The sequence below is a fragment of the Sciurus carolinensis genome, chromosome 12 (assembly GCF_902686445.1).
Source record: "Sciurus carolinensis chromosome 12, mSciCar1.2, whole genome shotgun sequence".
NCBI lineage: Eukaryota > Metazoa > Chordata > Mammalia > Rodentia > Sciuridae > Sciurus > Sciurus carolinensis.
In genome coordinates this window covers 67,463,037-67,480,725 of record NC_062224.1, presented here as the reverse complement: position 1 = coordinate 67,480,725, position 17,689 = coordinate 67,463,037, and the positions used below count along the sequence as shown (strand labels likewise).

The 17,689-nt window shown below is 37.3% G+C and overlaps 1 protein-coding gene across 4 annotated transcripts in view; it reads right to left on the bottom strand.

Annotated features, from left to right (window-relative positions):
* Nvl (nuclear VCP like) overlaps nt 1-15,148 on the bottom strand; it is a 141,283-nt gene extending 126,135 nt beyond the window's left edge. For 3 of the 4 annotated variants that reach the window (XR_007104441.1, XR_007104440.1, XM_047521430.1), the window contains exons 1-4: nt 15,047-15,148; nt 10,104-10,177; nt 3,905-3,957; nt 3,727-3,826 (exon numbers count right to left, since the gene is read on the bottom strand). Coding sequence is in view for 1 of the 4 variants with exons in the window: in XM_047521430.1 (XP_047377386.1) it covers nt 3,727-3,826; nt 3,905-3,957; nt 10,104-10,177; nt 15,047-15,103 (284 nt within the window). In the remaining 3 variants the exon portion in view is untranslated. The remainder of the gene's footprint in view (nt 1-3,726; nt 3,827-3,904; nt 3,958-10,103; nt 10,178-15,046) is intronic. The other variant, XM_047521431.1, reaches the window with a different exon arrangement.
* Nucleotides 15,149-17,689: the final 2,541 nt, after the last annotated feature.

Here is a 17,689-nt window from a genome sequence, read left to right as displayed (position 1 = left end):
TTATTAGAGAAATGCAAACTAAAACCACCCTAAGATTTCATCTAACTCTAATTAGAATGGCTGTTATTAAGAACACAAGCAATAATAAGTGTTGGCGTGCATGTGGGGAAAAAGGCACACTCATACATTGCTGGTGGAGTTACAAATTGGTACAGCCACTCTGGAAAGCAGTATGGAGATTCCTCAGAAAGCTTGGAATGGACCCACCATTTGACCTAGCTCTCTCATTCCTTGGTTTATACCCAAAGGACTTAAAATCAGCATACTACAGTGATGCAGTCACATCAATGTTCATAGCGCTCAATTCACAATAGGGAGATTGTGGACCCAACCTAGATGCCCTTCAACTGACAAATGGATAAAGAAACTGTGGTATATGTACACAATGGAATATTACTCAGCCATAAAGAAGAATAAAATTATGGCATTTGCTGGTAAATGAATGAAGCTGGAAAATATCATCCTAAGTGAAATAGGTCAAGCCCAAAAAACCAAAGGCCGAATGTTTTCTCAGATAAGTGCATGACAATGTATAACGATGGGGAGTGGTGAGGGGAAGAGAAGAATGAAGGAACTTTGGATGGTGTTGGAGGAAAAAGGGGTGGGAGGGGGTGGGGATGGAAAAAACAGTAGAATGAAACAGACAGTATAACCCTATATATGTATGATTACATGAATGGCGTTAATATACATTGTGTACAACCATAGAAATGAAAAGTTGTACCCCCTTTGTGTACAATGAATCAAAATGTGTCTATAAAAATAAAAAATATTTTAATGAAAAAACATTTAAAAATTAAATAAATAAAAAATAAAAAACAAATCAAACACTTTTCAAAGACCTAGATATAAATGATCTTAGCAGCTTTCTTTATAATAGCCCAAAACTGGAAATAATACAACTGTTCTTGAATAGACAAATGAATAAAAAAAATTTGTGGTATATCCAAAATCACCAATAAAAAGCAATGAACTATTATATATCTACAACTTAGGAAAGAAGAAATTTTATAAAACACAAAGGAGAAAAAAGAAAGATAAAGAAGATTACAACTTCATTTGGGCATGGTGGTACACACCTGTAATACCACCTACTTGGGAGGCAGGAAGATGGAAAGTTCAAGGCCAGCCTCAACAACTTAGTGAGACCATGTCTTAAAATAAAAAAAATTAGAAGGGCTGGGTATGTAGCTCAGTGGTAGAGTACCCCTTAGTTCAATCCCTAGTGGAAAGAGGAATAAAGGAAGGAAGGAATAACTCTAATCTAAAAGTCTGTACTAATGTTCCTCATACCTTCACTCCCAAAGCCAGTATTCCTCCCAAGTCTGACACTCACAAATTTCTGGCAAATGTACAAATCTTTACTCATAATCTCAAAGTTACTGGAATTTGCCAATAAAGATTGTCCTTTGAACTATTAATTAGTCCAGTAGGGCATGCATTTTTATAATAATTAGTCCAGAAAGACATGTATTTTCATAATAATTTGAGGACAGGGAGATATGAAACCTGTAACATTGGGACTTTACTAACCTTACTTATTGATCAGATTATGGAGAGGTCAACTTAAGGATCCTGAGAACTGCCAAAGCAACTTAAACATCATGTGATCACCACACTGATATTATTCCCACAAACCTTCCTATGGGCATCATTTACCAAGTTTCCTTTAGAAGAGCCTCAGAACCCCCAAAGCATCTCTCACTTTCCATATTGTCCATTCTCCTTTGAATATGTATTCCTAGTTTTCCTAAATACATCTCTGTGCCTCCATATTTGATGCATCTAGAAATCCTTTTCTATGGCATTTGTCAAGACCCCATTGTCCTGAGTTAGGTTCCCCTCTAAGGGACCTAATGAATCCCTTCCAATTATATAACAAAACTAATCATTCTTGAAATCATTATGCTAAGGGAAAGAATCCAAATTTTAGAAGCATATACTGAGCCAGACGTGGTGGCACACACCTATGATCCCTGCAACTCAGGAGACTGAGGTGGGATCCCAAGTTTAAGGTCAGGTTCAGCAACTCAGTGAGACTCTGTCTCAAAATAAAAAGGGCTGAGGCAGTAGCTCAGTAATAGAACACCCTGGGTTCAATCCTCAGTGCCAAAAGAAAAGAAAGTTATATACTGAGCCATGCACAGCAGTGCATACCTATTAACCCCAGCAATTCCAGAGGCTGAGGCAAGAGGAAGGTAAGTTTGAAGTCAGCCTGGGCAACTTAGGAAGACACACTGTCTCAAAATAAAATAAAAAGGGCTGATGATTTAACTCAATGCACAGAGTGCTTGCCTAGCAAGCAAAAAACCCTACATTCAGGATGCTACACATAAACAAAGCAAATACTAAATTCTAGAAAATGCAATCTAACATGCACAGACAGGAAACAGGTAAGTGGCTGCTTGGAAACAGGATGGAAGGAAAAGTGAATTACAATGAGGAACAAGAAAACTTTTGGAGTAGATGGGAAATTTTAGCATCTTACTTACGGTGATGGTTTAGTGAGATAGACATGTCAAAACTCAACAAATTGTACACTTTTAAAATGTACAGCTTATTCTATCTCAATTACAACTTCAATTATTTTAAAATCCTCAACTTAATTTCTTCCTTTTTATTTATCTATTTAGTGATTGACTGATTAATTGATTGATTGCAAAAAAGTAGTTTGAACTCAGGGGCATATTAACAAAGCAACATCCCCAGACCTTTTCTTATCTTATTTTGAGGTAGGGTCTGGCTAAGCTGCCCAGGCTGACCTCAAACTAGGCTATCTTCCCACTTCAGCCTTCCAAGTCAGTGGATTATAGGTGTGTCCCCACATGCATGGCCTTGACTTTATTTCTTAAGCAACAAAATTAAATGACAACTTTTAATGTATTTGGCATTATATTTGGGCAGAGAAAAACAAAAATAACAATGAGCTCTGTTGGTAATGCTAAAAAGTACACAAATAATTTGAATGCAATATGATGTACTAATGATTATAATAAACATCTGAAAGAAGGAGATAAGGAAACACTAAAAATATGTCTAAGAAGGTCAGGCATGGTGGCACACACCTATAATCTCAGCAACTTGGAAGCCTGAGACAGAAAAATCACAAGTTAGAGGACAGCCTGGGCAACCTAGTGAGAGCCTATCTCAGAATTTTAAAAATAAATAAAAAGGGCTACAGGTGTAAATCAGTGATAAAGTACCCCTACGTTCAATCTCTAGAACCCTCCCAAAAAAGAGTATCTTAAGAACATCTCAACTGATCCCCCCCCCTTTTTTTTTAACAGTACCCAGGTTCTCACACATAATAGTTAAGTGTGAGCTACATCCCCAGTCTCTCTTTTAAAGATTTTATTTTGAGACAGAGCTTGCCAATTGCCAAGTCTAGCCTCAAACTTGTGATCCTCCTCCTCAGTCTTCAAGGTAGCTGGGATTACAAATATGCACCACAGCACCCAGCTTCAACTAGACTCTTCAAGGATGAGTAGAAACTTATGAAAGGAAAATGAATACCACACTCACAGAAAATCACCATAGAAAAGCAAAAAGAAAATATCTGAAGTCTTTGGGGAGCTGTAAGCATCCAATAAATCTGGCAGACAAGGTATGTAGAAATAAGTTAAGTATTACACAGGGCCAGATTGGCAATGAAATAACACTGAAAGTTTTACAAGTATGAATATGACATTTCAGGGGGGAAAACATCCTCCATCTTGTAATACTTACTCATTATCCTCTTCACCTTGCCTTGCTCTTTTTGCCAGATGTTCATCTTCTAATTCCGCCAGATTCTTCACTTCCTTCTCACTACTAATTATGCTAAATACTGAAATAAACAAACAAAAATGCCATGAGCTAAAACAGTTCTACAAACTATAGATTTAGCTCTGACAAGAAGACTCACCTTTTTCTACCTGAATCCTAAAAGCATTTCTTTTTCTTCGACCATAGTCTATACTGGAGGAAAAAAAAAAAAAAAAAAAAAGGAATTTTAGTACAGTGGTCTTATTTTTTCGTTAAACTCAATCTAAATGAATCACATAATTTTGCATAAATATTTAAATATGCCACTCTTCACACCGACATGAACCTATTTTTTAAAGTATCTTTTTGGTTGTTGATGAACCCTTATGTAGTTTTTTTTTTTTTTTTTGGGTGCTGGGGATCGAACCCAGGGCCTTGTGCTTACAAGGCAAGCACTTTGCCGACTGAGCTATCTCCCCAGCCCCCATATTTTTTTTTTTTTTTTTTTTTTTTTTGGGCAGTACTGGGGATGGAACTCAGGGCCTTGTGCTTGCGAGGCGAGGCAAGCACTCTACCAGCTGAGCTATCTCCCCAGCCTTATGTATTATTTGCAGTGCTGACAACTGAACCTAGTGCCTCATACATGCTAGGCAACTCCTATACCACTGAGCTACAACCCCAGCACCCATGAACCTATTTTTAAAAAACTTTTACATTTATATTTTTACCCTGCATTTTCTCAATATTATTCTTTTCTTACTAGTACATTTTCTTAGAATATTTTTAGTTTGGAATTTCAAACATATCAAAATTTTGAAAGAATGTAATGAATATCTCCATATAATCTTTACCTGTATTCTCAAATTGTTAACTTTGCCAGATTTACTCTACTTCTTATATACAGAGAAAATATTTTTGGCAGAATCATTTGAAAATTAGTTACAGGCATTTCACCTCAAAAATTAGCATGCCTCTCTGTAAAAAATGACATTTATCTACATAACTGTAGTAAAATTAGCACACACAAGAAATTTAATATTGATAAAATATTATTTAATAAACAATCTACATTAAAATTTCTTCAAAACTGTTTCCCCAAGATGTTCTTGGATTTTCTTCCTTTAACGTAGGGTCTAGTCAAGGTTCATGCATTCACTTTGCTTTCTTATCTCTTCAGACTCATTTAAATTATAATCATCTGTCTTTTTTTGATACTGACTTTTTTTCATCGTTTTCTCTTTCACATTTTTCATTGGTACATTATGCTTATACATAATGATGGAATTTGTTGTTACATATTCACATATACTCACAATATAACAATATAATTTGGGTCAGTATCACTCTCCAGGACTTTCCCCCTCCCCTCTGCCCACCCCCTAGTCTCATGACTCTCCTGATCTAATTTAGATTTTCATGAGATCACTCTCACCACCATCTTTCTTTTCCTTTTTCCTCTTTAGCTTCCACATATGAAAGAAAACATATGACCCTTGACATTCTGAGTTTGGCTTTTTTTTTTTTTTTTTTTTTTTGGGGTGCTGGGGATCGAACCCAGAGCCTTGTGCTTACAAGGCAAGCACTCTACCGACTGAGCTATCTCCCCAGCCCCAAGTTTGGCTTATTTTGCTTAACATAATGGTCTCCAGTTCTACTCATTTTCCTGCAAACAACATAATTTCATTTTTCTTCATGACTGAATAAAACTCTATAGTGTATATATATATATATATATGTATATGTGTGTGTGTGTGTGTGTGTACACACACACACAACTACATTTTCTTTATCCATTCATCCATTGAAGGACACCCAGGCAGTTTACATAGTTTAGCTACTGTGAATTGTGTTGCTATAAACATGGGTATGCATGTATCACTGTAATGTAATGACCTTAATTCTTTAGGATAAAGTACCAAGGAGTGGGACAACATGGTGGTTCCATGCCTATTCTTTTGAGGAACCTCTGAACTGATTTCCATAGTGGTTGTACTCTTTACAATCCCACCAACAGTGTACAAGTGTTCCTTTTTCTCCAGCATAACTATCTGAATTCTTGATGACTGCCATTCTGATAGGTGTGAGATGAAATCTCTGTAGTTTTGATTTGCACTTCCCTAACTGCTAATGATGTTCAATATTTTTTCATGTATTTGTTAGAAATTTGTATTTTTTTCTTTTGAGAAGTGTCTGTTTAATTCATTTGCTCATTTTATTAGCTGGTTTATTTGATTTCTTTGTGAAAAAAATTTGAATTCTTCATATATTCTAGATATTAATCCTCTGCCAGAAGAGCAGCTAGCAAGACTTTCTCCCATTCTGTGGGCTTTCTCTTCACATTCTTAATTGTTTCCTTTGCTTTGCAGAAGCTATTTAATTGGTTGCCATCCCACTTATTAACTCTTGTCCTTATTTCCTGAGCTTTAGAGGTCCTATTGGGAAAGTTGTTGCCTGTGCCTATATGCTGCAGTTTTAACGCTATACTTTCTTTGATCCATTTTGAGTTGACTTTTGTGCAGGGTGAGAGGTAAGGGTCCAGTTTCAATCTTCTACATATAAATAACCAGTTTTCCCAGCACCATTTGTTAAAAGGGTTGTCTTTCCTCCAGTGTATGTTTTTAATACCTTTGTCAAGGAGTAGATGTCTGCAGATGTGTGGGTTTTGTCTGTATCTTTTATTCTTTACCACTGGTCTATGTGTCTGTTTTTATGCCAGTACCATGCAATTTTTGTTACTACAGCTCTGTAGTATAATTTGAAGTCAGGTATTATGATGCCTCTAGCATTGCTATTTTGGCTTACAATTGCTTTATCTATTCTGGGTCTTTTCTGCTTCCAAATGAATTTCAGGATTGTTTTTTCTAGTTCTGTGAAGAAAGTCATTGATATTTCAATGGGGACTGCACTGAATCTGTATGTTGCTTTTGGTAGTATGGTCATATTAACAATATTAATTCTGCCTATCCATGAACACGGGTGGTCTTTCCATCTTCTGAGGCCTTCAATTTCTTTCTTCAGGGGTCTATAGCTTTCATTGTAGAAGTCTTTCACCTCCATGGTTAGACTTATTCCTAGGGTTTTGTTGGGTTTTTAAAATTTTTGTTTTTGTTTTGAGGCTTATGTGAATGAAGTTGTTTTCCTGATACATTTGTCAGTTGATTCATTTTGGTATACAGGAAAACGATTGCTTCTGTAGCCTACTATCTTGCTGAATTTGTTTATTAGCTCTAGCAATTTCTTGGTGGAGTTTTTAGGATCTTCTGCAAACAGACACATTTTTAAAAGGCTCAGACCAGTTAATTCATAAAATGTCCCCAGATCTAGGTTTATTTTTTATTTCCTCATTATTTAAGTTCAAGTTAAACATTTCTAGCAAGATCATGTAGTAAAGATGGCAGATAAAAGCTTCATAAGGAAGAGATATTTTTGTAACTTGAGTAAATTCTTTTAAATTATTTATATCAAATTAATAAAAAGATTGACCCAATAAATATAACCTTAAAAGTAAAACAAACTTAAGCAATTAATATCACAAACATATTCTGTGGCTTCTGAGGTCACATTGTTTCTATGATATTCCATTCAAACAATATAACCTGATTCTAACCATGGGGAAACAGCGGAAAAAATCCAAATTTCGGGATTTAAGATATAAAAATGGTCCTATAACCTTCAAGTGTCAAAATCATGAAAAACAAAGAAAAGCTGAGAAACCAATACAGATTGAAGAAGACTAAAAAGACAGAACAACCAAGTATGATCATGGATTAGATTCTGGTCTAGGAAAAAAAAAAACACAAAACAATAAAGGACATTAATGACATAATAAGCAAAAGATGAATACAAATTAGATAATATTATTGTACAACCAACATATTTTCTAGTTTAAATAAATGAACTACAGTTATGGGACACAGTGGCCATACCTATAATTCTAGTTACTCTGTTGGTTGAAACAGGAGGATCCACATTTGAGTCTGGTCTTTTGGCAACTTAGCAAGACTACGTCTCAAAATAAAATTTAAAAAAGACTAGGGAGTGTAGGTCACTGGTAAAGTGCTTGCCTAGCAAACTGGAGGTCCCAGATTCAATCCCTGATACCTCCCTGACACAAACACACACAAATCTTTGTTCTTTTGGGGACAGACAATACAGGCACTCTAGGTAAACAGTACGTGGGTATTCTTTCTATATACTATTCTTTCAATTTTTCTTTAAGTTTACCATTCTTTCAATTTTTCTTTATTTGAAATTATATCAAAATAAAAAGTTTTAAATAAAGGAAATATTATATGAAATCATGGTCATTTAAAAAAGTAATTTTGGGATGGGTGCAGTGGCATACACCTTTATTCCCAGCAGTTGGGGAGGCTGAGGTGGGAGGATTTCAAGTTTAAGACCACACTCAGAAGCCTTGCCACACTTAGCAAGGCCCTAAGCAACTTAGTGAGACCCTCAAAATAAAAACTAAAAAGGGTTGGGCACAATGGCACATGCCTGGGCTGTTCAACTTTTAAGGCCTATACTCTAAAGCTCTGTAGACTGAATGGTAAAGTACAAATGTGAAAGTGGCAAATTAACAAGGCTGGAAGAGTTGATATGTTTATTTTAGAAAAAGGGGTTCGATTTTATCCAATGGGTGAAGAGTCACTTAAATGTCAAGTTAGACCCTAGCGCCATGGCGCATGCCTGTAATCCCAGTTACTCAGGAGGCTGAGGCAGAAGGATCAAAAATTCAAGGCCAGTTGGGCAACTTAGGGTGACCCTATATCAAAACGAAATTATAAAAGGGTTGGGGATGTAGCTCAGTGATAAAGCAGCTCTAGGTTCAATCCACAGTACCAAAAAACCCCTAGATTGCTTTCAGGAAGCTACTGGTCGAAATATAGACATTAAAGGGGAATCTGGGGAAGGATCACAAAAAAGAACCTAAAGGAAACTTCAGTAGTCTTAAAGATATATATTCATCATGAACAGATTGTAGAAATACGAACACTAAAGATGTTTTTCTTAGGTCTCAGAAATGAAAAACATGTCTTTGGAAAATGGAGGATAGATGTTCCTTGTCATGAAGTGGCAGAGGACTTGGCTGAATTATTTTCCATTTTTGTGGAAAACAGAACTCTAAGGAAGAATGGATATTTTGCTGAGATTTATAAGCAAAATGTTGAAATGTGGCCTGGTTTCTCCTGGCTGCTTATAGTAAAATGTGAGAGGAAAGATATAAACTAAAGAACTGTTAAGCAAAAAGGAAATGGGTTAAGACCTTTGGGGCTGCTGGAATGGATGAATGTATCTACATATGAGAAGGAAAAGAATTTGGGAAGGACGTGAATTACTTGTGCAATGAGTTTAATTGTGTCTCTCACAAATTCATGTTAAAGTTCTAATCCCCAGTATCTGAGAACATAACTGTACTTGGAGATAGAGGGTTTAGAAATAATTAAGGTAAAATGAGGTCACAGGGTGGACTCTAACCCAATATGATTGGTGTGTTAGGATCAGGATACAGAAAGGTATTCACAGAGCAAAGTCCAAGTGAAGACAAAGAAACAAAGCTACTGATGTCTTCACCTTGGACTTCCAGCCTCCAGAACTGTGAGCAATTAAATTTGTTATTTAAGCCACTCAATTAATATACTTTGTTATAGCAGTCCACAGCAAACTAATTCATAGGCTAAGGAGGAAAAGAAAATAAATACACTGAAACATACCAAGCAGAGTCAATGAACCAACGAAAAAGAGAAGAGGAAGAATTAATAGTGAAAGAGAGGCCGGGCATGGTGGCACATGCCTGTAATCTCAGCAGTTTGGGAGGCTGAGGCAAGAGGACCAGGAGTTCAAAGCCAGCCTCAGCAAAAGTGAGGTGCTGAGCAACTCAGTGTGACCCTGTCTCTAAAAGAAATACAAAACAGGGTTGGGGATGTGGCTCACTGGTCAAGTGCCCCTGCGTTCAATCCCTGGTACCAAAAGAAAAAAAGAAAAAAGAAAAAAAGAATTTAATCTTCAGTGGGAAGTCTAATTGAGTGATGTTTTTCTAGATAGGAAACTGAAAGAGATCATTACGGATAGTTTTTGTTTTCTAATAAAGCAGGAAAGAAAGTAATAGCTCTATCTTCTGACCAGACTGTGTAAGATGCTGAAAAGTAAAAAGTAGTCATCACCCCTAGTGAAAAGGACAGCTCACTGCATATAATAGATGCTTACAGATGTCTATATAACATGAATTTAATTCTAAGCATATGGATTAAAGAGGTAATGCCAGCAGTCATTGATATCAACTGGAAATTTAAGCTCCATGGAAACTTCTAAAATGGTAGAGGTGAAGAAGCAAGGATCTAGAAACTACATTTTTTTACCTGTACATTCTTTGCAAATCAGATGCTAAGATTCCAGTGTCCACATATTTGCCACATCTATTACTGGTGAGGTACTAAAACAGGAAATATGAAAAACAGAAAACAATATTTCAAGCTCTGATTTTATCAAAAAACAAGAGATCAAGCTATTGAAACATATTATACTTTAAACTCTTCATTAATAAAGTATATCAAAAACATTTAAAAAATCACCAAATAATTGTCAATATGAAATTAGAATTAACATTATCACCATGAATGAAAACATGAGAATATTAATAACTAGAACATCTGGGCTAGGGAGATAGCTCAGTTGGTAGAGTGCTTGCCTCACAAGCACAAGGCCCTGGGTTCAATCCCCAGCACCGCAAAAAAAAATAAATAACTAGAACATCTTTATAGTAATCAGTGTAGGCTATACTCTATATTCCCAAACACAACAGAACAGCAGTAAACTGATCAGATATTTTAAATAAGGGAACAAAGTGACATATGTCATCTGACCCTGCAGAAACTAACTTTGAGGAAATTCATTTCGACATTAAATCGCCTCATAAATGACATTGTATCTTCACGAAACTTGTTTTTTAAAGATTATTGTGATGAAAAGCAAATATCCTGCAAATATCAATGTGAAACAGGAAACAAGAATGGTTGTGTCAATCTGATTCAAAGGTATGAGAATCTGCAATGCCCAATGGGCACACAAATCCTACTATTTAGTAACTCTCAGAGGCCTGGGAGACTGAGGCAGGAAGCTCTCAAGTTCAAAGTCAGTTTCTGATGGTACATATATGCAATGGAATATTATTCAGCCATAAAGAAGAATGGAATTATGGCATCTGCCAGTAAATGGATGAAACTGGAGACTATTATGCTAAGTAAAATAAGACAATTCCAAAAAACCAAATGCCGAATGTTCCATCTGATATATGAAAGCTAACTCACAATGGGAAGGATGAGATAAAGGTTCACAGGATTGAGGGTGGGGGGGAGATAGGAATGGGAAAAACAGTAGAATGAATTGGACATAATTTCCCTATGTTGATATATGAACATACAAGCAATATAACTCCACATCATGCACAGCCACAATAGGAAGTAATACTCCATGTACGTATGATATGTCAAAATACACTCTACTGTCAAGTATAAAACAAAACAAAACAAAAAAACACTGGGCTGAGATTGTGGCACAGTGGCAGAGCATTTGCCTAGCATGTGTGAGGCACTGGGTTCATTCCCATGCACCACATAAAAAAACTAAATAAACAAACTAAAGGTATTATGTCCATCTATGAGAAAATATTTTCAGTTCCCATATCTGACAAGAGAATAAGATCCATAAGGTACACAGAACTCCTAAAACTCAACAACACAAAACAACCCATTCACACATGGACAAAAGACTTGAACAGACTTTCCAAAGATATACAAGTGGCCCATAAGCACATGAAAAGTTGTTCAATATCGATAATCACTAGGAAAATGAAAATCAAATCTACCAGATAACATTTTACATCCATTAGGCTGACTAGTATAAAAAAACAGAAAACAACAAGTGTTAGCAAAGATATGGAGTAACTAAATCAGCATTCCTATTCCTGAGTATATATACAAAAGAACTGAAACTTGAATCTCAAAGAAGTATTTGTACACTCATATTTATAGCAGAATTCTTCACAACTGCTAAAACTGGGAAGCAACCCAAATGTCCATGGATGGATGAATGGATAAGAAACATGTAGCATACACATACAATGGAGTAGCATGCAGTCTTAAAAAGGAAGGAAATTCTCATATGTGCTACATGGCTGAACCTCAAGTACATTAAGTGAAATAGGCCTGCAAAAATTCATACTACATGATTCCATTTATGTGACATACTCAGAGTAGTCAAAATCATAGAGATAAAGTAGGTTTTTGCCAGGGGTTGGGGGTAAGGAAGGAATGAGGAGTTTAAACCACAATAAGACATAGGACAGATAGTGAAGAAGTGGGAAATGAAGTTGGAGCCAAGTGGACTGATACTGTTAATATCAGAGAGGAAAGTCTATACTTAATTCAGCCTTCAGCTTAGAACCACTGAAATGAGTAGGGATATGATCTGAGCTCTTTCTGAGGGATAAGTCATGGGTGACTTGGAAAAGAAGATAAAATTATGTTAACATGTTCTCTCATCCCCTGTGTTCTTCAAAATGTTAGGTGGTAGCTATCAGTGAGCAGTGAAATGCATGGTAAGGTCTCAAAGTACTCTTTAAATTAGGGTCCTTCTTTAAACTCTCTTAAGGGTGAACAAGATATCAAATGGTGGCAGTTTATCTGTAGAAAATAAAAGCAAGGGAGCTAGCTGGAAATCATGTTAAGAGCTTAAGTCTCACTTTGCTTCTACTTTACTTTCACCTCAATTTCTCTTATAATAAAGTTCTCTTGCATGACTGTTGGTGTATGACTTTAAAATTTCTTTCAGTCAGAATACAAAAATCGAGGCTTGCAGTTTCAGCTCCCTGCTTCCCTGTGACAAACACAACAGGCTGCACTTAATATTGTCTTAAATCAAATAAGACCTGAAATAATACTGAAAACAATTTTAAAAAATAGAAACTGGGCTGGGGAGATAGCTCAGCTGGTAGAGTGCTTGCCTTGCAAACACAAGGCCCTGAGTTCGATCCCCAGTACCACAAAAAAAAAAAAAAAAGAAAAAATAGAAACTAAACCCTACATCTTTTTTTTTTTCTTTTTCATAAATGATAACTGTCCCATTATGTGTGTTTCTCCATAACCTCACAATAAACTCTCAGGGAAGATATGTACATTTAGGAAAATTCTGAGTCTTGTACTGGATATGCTTAATAAATTATCTGTTGACAATAGTGTCAGATCAAATGAGCCCGTCCAGTTCCAAACCAATCTCCTTGCTATATAATTGCAATAGCCACCTAACTGATGTCTTTGATTCTACTTTTACCTAAAATCTATTCCCTATGGAGCAGCCAGAGAGATTGTTTTAGAGGCTAAATTGGAGCTTGTCAGACTTCTGCTCAAAACCCTTCAATAAGCCAAGCACGGTGGTGCACACCTGTAATCCTAGCAACTCAGGAGGCTGAGGCAAGTGAAAACTATAAAGTTGATAATGTCAAAAGTTGAAAAGCAGTCAAGTGTGGGCCTGACTGAGAACAGACCACTTGATTCTGCTCAGTGACCTAAAGAAAATGAAGTAGTAAGTTGTGGGAATATCTATAGGAAGAGTAATTCAAGAGTGAGTAAACAGTAAAGGCAAAGGTCCTGTGCTTGTCCTGTCAGAGAAAGGGTGATTAAGACAGAGTAAGGAAGAAAACTGCTGAGACAAAAAAATAGAGCTTTTTTAGATTGGATTTTACTGCAGGTATCTCAAAGTTCACTTAAGGATTTTGTTTTGCTTTGGTTTTGGTACCAGGGATTGAACCCAGAGCCACATTCCCACCCCTTTTTATATTTTATTTAGAGACAAGGTCTCACTAAGTTGCTGAGGCTGGCTTTGAACTCACAATTCTCCTGCCTCAGCCTCCTGGGCTGCTAGGATTACAGGTGTGCACCACCAAGCTTGGTTTATTGAAGGGTTTTGAGCAGAGCTCTGACAAGCTCCAATTTAGCCTTTAAAACAATTTCTCTGGATGCTATGTAGTAAATAGATTTTAGGTAAAAGTAGAATCAAAGACATCAGTTAGATGGATTTTTGCAATTATATAACAAGGAGATTGGTGGTTCGGAATTGGATGGCTGGAGAGAGAGATAGTGAGAGCTTGGATTTGGAATATACACTATTTTGAAGATAAAGTCAAACAGATTGTTGATGAATTGGATATAGGAGTGAAAGAAAGGAGTCACAATGATTCTTGAGGTTTTTGTTAACAAATGGATGAAGGGTGGAGTCATTTTCTAAAATAGAGAACACTAAGATATATATATATATATATATTTTTTTTTTTTTTTTTTTTTTTTTTTGGGTGCTGGGGATCGAACCCAGGGCCTTGTGCTTGCAAGGCAAGCACTCTACCAACTGAGCTATCTCCCCAGCCCCACTAAGATATATTTGGAGGAAAAATCGAAAGCTTGGTTTGGGACATGTTAAGCTGGAGATAGCTACTGGACAGGCATTCAAGAGAAGAGTCAACTAGACAGCTGGATATACTAATCTGGAATCCAAGATAAAACCTAGACTGCTGATACAAATTTAAGAGTCAGGAATATGTAGACAATATTTGAAGGTAGTAATCTGGATGAGATAACTACGAAATAGTGAGGAGGATGAGAAAGGAGAAGCTGAGGGAGGAGGATGCAGGTTCAAGGAAGCAAAACCTAGGGCCACTTCCAACATTTCGAGACTGATAGAAAAGGATCCTAAAAGGAAACTGCACAGTGACTAATGAAGTAAAGGCAAAACAAGTTTAGTACATAGATCACAAACTCCAATGTGAAGGAAAATCTCTCCCTCCTTTAAATTCAGATGGTTTGCTGACCTATCATTTGCCACATAGTGCTTTCTACTGATGGTTATTAAAATGAAAAAACAAAAAACAGGTAAGGAACCTACTATACTGTTTAACCCGTGCTTCCTATTTTTACCGTCTCACAATTTACAGCTACCTCCTTGAGAATAGACCATTAATGTTTTCTTTATGACCCTCTGAGGCCTTCGTACAACGTGGGCGTCTGAAGAAAGTGTCTGTCCCAACTTAACAAAACAAGGTGGTTCTCACTGGAAGGCGAACTCCACTCTCCGCCCCACCGTGGACAGAGAAGGTCCTGTCTCACCCTCAAAAGAGTAGACTTGTCCACAGACACACACCCGAACCCAGACTGGGAGGGAATAAGGCAGGAAGCTAGTCGAGTTAAAAAGAAAAGCAACGCCGTGGGGTGGGGGCTAGGTATCACTGCGAAGTCGAACCAAGGAAAATACACACCTGGATGATTCGCTGCTTGAGCTTATTATCCACGCACACTGCAGGTCTGGGTTTCATTGCTTCTACCTCTGAGGCCTCAGTTCCGGCCGCCAGTACCACATGAATCGGGGGCCTTCTCAGAGCTGTCCGCGGCAATCGCCGTCCTCGCCGCACCCGAAATGCTCCCCGCCCGGCCTAACCCGCGTCGTTCTCCTCAAGACAAGAGTACTGCGAGTGAGGGGCGGGGGGACTCCTATGGAGAAGAGAAGAAGAAACCCTCAGGGAATTTGGAGCATTATTTTTTTTTCCAGGCTTGTCCAAAACGCCCTGGATGATTAGGCCCCTTTTGAATACGCTCAACTTTATTGGTTCCCACCTGGGTGGACGTGGACCCGCCGCAGCTGGAGGGGTGATTCCGACCTAGGCACTCGGGGATTCTTGTCTGCAGTTGATGGTTAATTTGGATTGTTTTGTTTTGTTGTTTTGTTTTGTTTGTCACGTCCAACCGTCCCAGCCTCACCCAGTTTGAATACTGAATTAGTTTTAGCGGGGAACTTGAACAAAACCAAAGATAGGAGGAATGGTTAAATTAGGATAAAAGAGTCTGGGTGTAAAAAGAAAAGGAAGGCACCAGTTGTGGTGGGGCACGCCTGTAATCCCAACTGCAGGAGGATCACAAGTTTGCGGGACCTCTCCAAGTTCGAGACTAGCCTCAGCAATTTCGCGAGACCCTGTCTCAAAATTTAAAAAATAAAAAGAGCTGGGGAAGTATCTCCTTTGGTAAAGCTCCCCCCTGCGATCAATCGTCTCTACCAAAAAAAAAAAAAAAAAAAAAAAAAAGAGGAGGGCTGGGGAGATAGCTCAGTTGGTAGAGTGCTTGCCTCCAAGCACAAGGCCTCTGGGTTCAATCCCCAGCACCTCAAAAAAAAGAAAAAAAAAAAAAAAAAAAAAAAAGGAAAGGACTAGTTTACCAAGATAAAAACTAAGGATTTGTTTTTGGGTATTTTTGTTTTGTTTTTTACTTTTAGGACTCATTCGATGTGACGCTATTGTCTACAGATAGTTTATTGAGCACATCCAGTAACAAGACTCAGAATTTTCCTAAATGTACGAATCATAGTTTATTGTGAGGTTATACAGAAACACAAATAACGGGACAGTTATCATTTATGAAAAAGAAAAAAAAAGTTGTAGGTTTTAGTTTCTATTTTTTTAAATTGTTTTTCAATATTATTTCAGGTCTTATTTGATTTAAGACAATATTAAGTGCAGCCTATTTTATTTGTCACAGGGAAGCAGGGAGCTGAAACTGCAAGCCTCGATTGTTGTGTTCTGACTGGAAGTTTAAAGTCATACACCAACAGCCATGGAAGAACTTTATTAAAAGAGAAGTTGAGGTGAAAGTAAAGTAAAAGCGAAGTGAGGCTTAAGCAGAGAGCAATAGAGAGAGAGAGAGTGTGTATCTCAGCCAATCAGGTGTTCAACTCCTCCTTCTCTTGGGGAACAGTGCAGTTTTTGACCTTAGTTGGTCCTCTAGGGAACTGTCATGGGGGCCATCCTATTTAGGGGGGTCTCCATCTACAAGTCAATCCCATGTTAATGTGGGTCCTGGGGTCAATAGCTGGTCAGACATTAGTGCGCCTGCTGCTACTAAAGGATCTTCCTTCCCAGATAGATGGAGACACAGCTGTCATTCCTAAATTCACATCAACCTCAGTGGACCCTGTCAAGAGTTAGTCCCATTAATCCTTTTCTTCTGATACGATTTCCAGCTAGCTCCCTTGCTTTTATTTTCTACAGATAAACTGCCACCATTTGATTTCTTGTCCACCCTTAAGAGAGTTTAAAGAAGGACCCTAATTTAAAGAGTACTTTGAGACCTTACCATGCATTTCACTGCTAATTGATTTCACTGCTCATTGATAGCTACCACCTAACATTTTGAAGAACACAGGAGATGAGAGAACATGTTAACATAATTTTATCTTCTTTTCCAAGTCACCCATGACTTATCCCTCAGAAAGAGCTCAGGTCATATCCCTACTCATTTCAGTGGTTCTAAGCTGAAGGCTGAATTAAGTATAGACTTTCCTCTCTGATATTAACAGTATCAGTCCACTTGGCTCCAACTTCATTTCCCACTTCTTCACTATCTGTCCTGTGTCTTACTGTGGTTTAAACTCCTCATTCCTTCCTTACCCCCAACCCCTGGCAAAAACCTACTTTATCTCTGATTTTTGACTTCTCCAAGTATGTCACATAAATGGAATCATGTAGTATGAATTTTTGCAGGCCTATTTCACTTAATGTACTTGAGGTTCAGCTATGTAGCACATATGAGAATTTCCTTCCTTTTTAAGACTGCATGCTACTCCATTGTATGTGTATGCTACATGTTTCTTATCCATTCATCCATCCATGGACATTTGGGTTGCTTCCCAGTTTTAGCAGTTGTGAAGAATTCTGCTATAAATATGAGTGTACAAATACTTCTTTGAGATTCAAGTTTCAGTTCTTTTGTATATATACTCAGGAATAGGAATGCTGAATTAGGTGAGTTCTATTTTTTATTTTTTAAGAAGAGTCTTTTTTTTTTTTTTTTTTTTTTTTTTTTTGCAGTACTGGGGATCGAACTCAGGGCCTCGTGCTTGCAAGGCAAACACT